At 36.1% G+C, this 5,241-nt stretch overlaps 1 protein-coding gene across 1 annotated transcript; it reads right to left on the reverse strand.

Moving 5' to 3' along the window:
* Window positions 1–2,063: 2,063 nt before the first annotated feature.
* On the reverse strand, window positions 2,064–3,002 carry LOC128562275 (olfactory receptor 6C2). The gene has a single exon (XM_053557064.1). The coding sequence runs from the start codon at window positions 3,000–3,002 to the stop codon at window positions 2,064–2,066; it is 939 nt and encodes a 312-aa protein (XP_053413039.1).
* Window positions 3,003–5,241: the final 2,239 nt, after the last annotated feature.

Here is a 5,241-nt window from a genome sequence, read left to right on the forward strand (position 1 = left end):
GCTCAGGACTGGCCTGAGCAAGAGCAAGACCTTGTCTCTACCAAAAATAGAAAATAATTAGCCAGGACTTCTGTATAAGCAGAAACACAGATAAACTAAAAGTATCTTTTTGGAGCGAGAGAGGGGAAGGGAGAGAGAAAGAAACCTGCGCTAGCTTAATTCTTTCAGTTAAAGCACGTTTACTCGTCCCCGCCACCGCCAGCACTGATGTTACTCAGCACCCTGAAAAGCAGGGAAGTGTAGTGAGGAGAACAAGACCGACATTGAAAATCAGGCCCTCTCCTTTCCCACCCATGACATATTGGCCTATTGATTCAATTTTATTTTTACATTTTATTACACTTAAAAAAAATATGTACAATATGAGTAAGGGCATTAATTGTGACATTTGCAAGGAGTTTGTGACATCACTGGTAGTCCAAAATGGTAGTTATTTCTAAAATTATACCAATAGAAATAATGTGAATGCTTTACTGCAATTTCAGAGCCCATTTTTAATATTCAAAATATTCAAAATGTCTGAGTTTGTAATTAAATATGAGGTATTTTTCCAAATCCTTTAACTATGTAGTGTTTGGAATTTTTTTAGGCTGTAGAAGTACTTATTCAGATATAATAATTAAAAAGGGGAGAACATTATTAGTAAAATTTTGGTATTCCTTGTTTTATTACAATGAAGCAATGAAATACATTTAATATTTTAATAGCTACTGTTAACAGCATCAGACTATAATTTCTTTAAACTTATGTATATTTTCTTTAATTGTCTTTTTGATATAATTACAATATTTATTCCCATTTGTAGTTCTTCATTTTTTTTCTATCTGTGCTGGGTAGAAAATACTGGTACCCTTAGTATCTACTGAGACTTTTTTTTTTTTTTTTTGTAGAGACAGAGTCTCACTGTACCACCCTCGGATAGAGTGCCGTGGCGTCACACGGCTCACAGCAACCTCTAACTCTTGGGCTTCCGCGATTCTCTTGCCTCAGCCTCCCGAGCAGCTGGGACTACAGGCGCCCGCCACAACGCCCAGCTATTTTTTGTTGCGGTTTGGCCGGGGCTGGGTTTGAACCTGCCACCCTCGGCATATGGGGCCGGCGCCCTACTCACTGAGCCACAGACTTTTAATTACCTTTCTGTTGATGTAAAAGTTGTCTTATTTCATTAGCACTTACATTTTGGTGTTCCAATTTGCTCTTACATTTCTACATTGATTTTATGGGCCGCAATGAGTGACTTTATGTTTATTTGTTTTAAGTTAAACTATGTCTTTTAAGTGAAGTTTCCCTCTCATGTAATGTAAAGAACTAATACATCTTACTAGTGATAGTGAAGTTGTTTCCATTTCTTCAATTCTAATTAATCCTACATCCATTTTAATATCTACTTTCACAACTATTTTAATTATCCTAAAATACCTTCTTAAGTTTAATTTTTTTAAAATATATTTCTGTTTTTGTTTTCTATTTTTGTTTGATTCTTGATTTTAAGATATTTTGATGACTTTGTATTATGGAAGGAACTACTACAATTACTACATAAATTAATTTGTAGATAATTTCTACACTTTTAAGCATTGTTACTTTCTTTTTTTATTAGATCATAGCTGTGTACATTAATGAAATCATGAGGTACAAAGTGCTGGTTTTATATACAATTTGAAATGTTTTCATCAAACTGGTTAACATAGTCTTCATGGCATTTTCTTAGTTATTGTGTTAAGACATTTATATTCTACACCTAGTAAATTTCACATGTATGCTTGTAAGATGCACTGTAGGTGTGGTCCCACCCATTACTCTTTTCTTCCATAGAATAATGAAGATTCTGGTCAGAGGTGCAGAAAAATGTGATTTCTTAGAAATGTGTATTTTAGTTTCACAATGAGGGGAATCATCATGTATGGGCTTGGTTTGAAAGAATAAGTAGTCTGATGATGATGAGATGAGGATGAGAAGGTTAATATGACTGTATGATATGCAGAAAACAGTGAAATAAGTTAGAAGTAGGGCAATATTTATGGAAATATCTTCTTTCATTTTATTCCAATTTATAAAATCTACTACTTCTTTGAAAAAAATGCAATCATCTTTATAGAGTCATTGAAGGCTTGTTTTACTTGTTTGTTTCTCAGGGTGTAAATAAAGGGGTTCAACAAGGGTGCCACAGAGGTTGTGAGCACAGACACGCCTTTATTTATGGCCACCTCATCCTTTGCTGAGGGCTTGACGTAGATAAAGATGCAGCTTCCATAGGCAATGGAAACCACAATCATGTGAGATGAACAGGTGGAAAACGCTTTTTTCCTTTGCTGAACAGAGGGGAATCTCAGAATTGTTCTGATTATGTATGAGTAAGACAGAATGACACAGACCAGGGTGATAATGAGTGCAAATACAGCCACAAGGATAACCATCTGTTCTATTACCCATGTATCTGAGCACGAGATCTTCAGGAGGGGCCCTGCATCGCAGCTGAAATGATCAATGGCATTGGAGTCACAGAATTCAAGCTGGAGGCCCAAGCTGAGCGGTGGAACAATGATCATCAGTCCAGCCACCCAACAACAGAGGACTAATAAGGTGCACACCCTGTTGTTCATGATGACCATATAATGCAGGGGTTTGCAGATGGCCACGTAGCGGTCATAGGACATGGCTGCCAAGAGGAAAAATTCTGTGGCCCCAAAGAGAAAAACAAAGAATATTTGACTTGCACAAGCATTGTAGGAAACAGTGTTGTCCCCAGTTGATATACTGTACAGGAACCTGGGAATACAGACCGTGGTGAAGGAGACTTCTAAGAAGGAAAAATTTCTGAGGAAAAAGTACATAGGAGTTTTTAGGTGGTGGTCCACTAAGGTGAGGGTGATAATAGTCAGGTTCCCTGTTACACTCAGTATGTAGGTGAGAAATAGAAAGATGAAAAGTAGAACTTGCATCTGTGGGTCATCTGTCAGCCCCAGCAGGATGAAAGTTGTTACTGCTGTGTGGTTTCTCATCACTACCAGGAGGGAGATACTCGGTCTCTATGGCAAAGGCTGTACATTGGAGCCCAAAGAAACCAGTCTGCATTTATTTTCACCCTTCACATAATAATCATTACCTTTAATATTCCAACAGTCTTTCTGAATTTTATATATAAGCAGTGGATGTTTCCCCTGGAATTTGTGTTATTGAAAAACAGTCCAACCTTTTCTTTTATTATACCTTGAGAAAGGTTTGAGAAATCACAAACTCATCTGATTGTAGATTATTGCCTGGATTAGACTTATAAATGGTTTGGAAAATAATGATGCCATTTCATGGGCACTTAAATTTCTTTGTCGAAGATAAACTCTGAATATAGGACATATACAGGTAATTGTTATTATCCAAGGGCTTTTTAAGGGAAAGATATATTTCTCCTGAAAGGCAAATAAAACAACCATGACAGCATCACAACACAATAGACGTAAAGAGCCGTTCCCTGGACCTTTTATTCTCCCCTATAGGAATTTCTCATAACCAACACTATAGTACCTACAGATATTTGATGTACAACTGTTTTATCTATAGTGTGTGGAAAACTTGGGTTCAAGGTGTTTATGAAAGGAACATTGTCACTTTCATTTTATGTTCAGTTAAGTGACTAGTTCTCGTTTCTAAAAGTCCCATAACCTAAAATGTCTGAAAATTAACATTAATCCATAATTAACATTACTAATTAACATTGCTAAGTACAGTCTTGTAGGCTGTGTCTGTTTTATTCTGCTAATAAATCTTTTAAAAAGACATAGTGTTCCCTTATGATCTCACTCTCACTCCATTTACGCCCCAACCCTCTGTGTCCTCACTTTCACTCTCACCTCCTGCAGCTTTCCTCAAGCCTGCAAGGACGTAATTACTGTTGATGCTAAGGGCATAGTTTAGTTTTATCTTGCCTGGAATTGGCATAACAATTAAAATTAATATTTCAATCATTCCTTAACTGGGTTACATGCCATCATTCTGATGTTCTTTCTAGCTTTAGATCTTTTGTTTTAATATCCCCATTCGAGTCTCCTCTCTCTTTGTGAGATATTGATATTCCCCCAAAATCTATCTTTAGCCCCCTGGCCTCCTGTTTCTGGTTGCCATTCTTGGTACTCTCTACTCTTCAAGGGTGATGACATCCAGGCCATTTGATTTAAGGATCACCTATGTGATTTATTTCAAAGACCAGATCCATCCCTAAGTGTACATCACAAATTGGATGTTCCACAGATATCTGCCTTACTATAGACTATAGTTATAGTCTATCTCCCAGCCTTCTCTTCTCTGGTGTTACTATTTCACAGATTAATCTCTTTTGTGTGGACTGGAAAGCTCTTCATGGACAGGATTTTCTTCATTTTCTCATTTCGTCATTTGCCATTTTCTTACCTTTCTTCCTTTGACTTATGTTCCACTAACCACTTGTATTACCACTTGTAATTTTCCATATTCTCTACATGGTATCTCCGCTGCAGGAGGTAATCTTTTGACTAATGCTGATCAGTCCTTCGGAATTCTTCTTAGGTATTAGCTCCTCATTGAAATTTTCATTCACCCAAATAGATAATGTAAAATTATGCTCCTGTGTTCTTTTCAAGTGCCTGCTACTTACCTGTCTTGGAATATATCACATTGTATTATATTCTGTACCATAATTATGGTTTTTCCTGTATGTTTCCACAAATTTCTTTAAAGTAGAGACATTTTCCAAACTTATATTTTTTAAATATCAGGTATACACAGGGCTTTTCATAAATTGAATGATGAAATACCACAGTTATTTTTATACTGAGAATTAGCTATGTTCGTTAATGCCTAGTCTAGTCAGTTGGTCAAAGTTCTCATGTTCACATCTGTTTCAAAATACACACTGTTATTTTGAATGTATTCTTAAGGAAAAGGTCTGAATAGTTTCAATTCTATACTCTGCAAACCTTCTTTTTCTAACATTTTTTCCAGAGCTTTGATTGGCCTGTGAACTACTTTTTACACTTAATGTTCTAATTCCCTATCTGTTATTGTTGTTTATTTACTTGTTTGTGTTAATCATCTCTCTCCTGACCTCTTCCTTGTTAGGTACTTGTAATTTTTATTTCCTTTTTTCAGAATTGACCCTCATATACCATTTTTCAGAGACTGAGGTTGTTTTACTTTCCTTGTTCCTTTCTTTTTCAAGGTGTCCTAAAGATTTATTCCTCTTATACAAGGGACTTTGGGTTATTTTAC

The sequence above is a fragment of the Nycticebus coucang genome, chromosome 12, assembly GCF_027406575.1.
Source record: "Nycticebus coucang isolate mNycCou1 chromosome 12, mNycCou1.pri, whole genome shotgun sequence".
Taxonomy (NCBI): domain Eukaryota; kingdom Metazoa; phylum Chordata; class Mammalia; order Primates; family Lorisidae; genus Nycticebus; species Nycticebus coucang.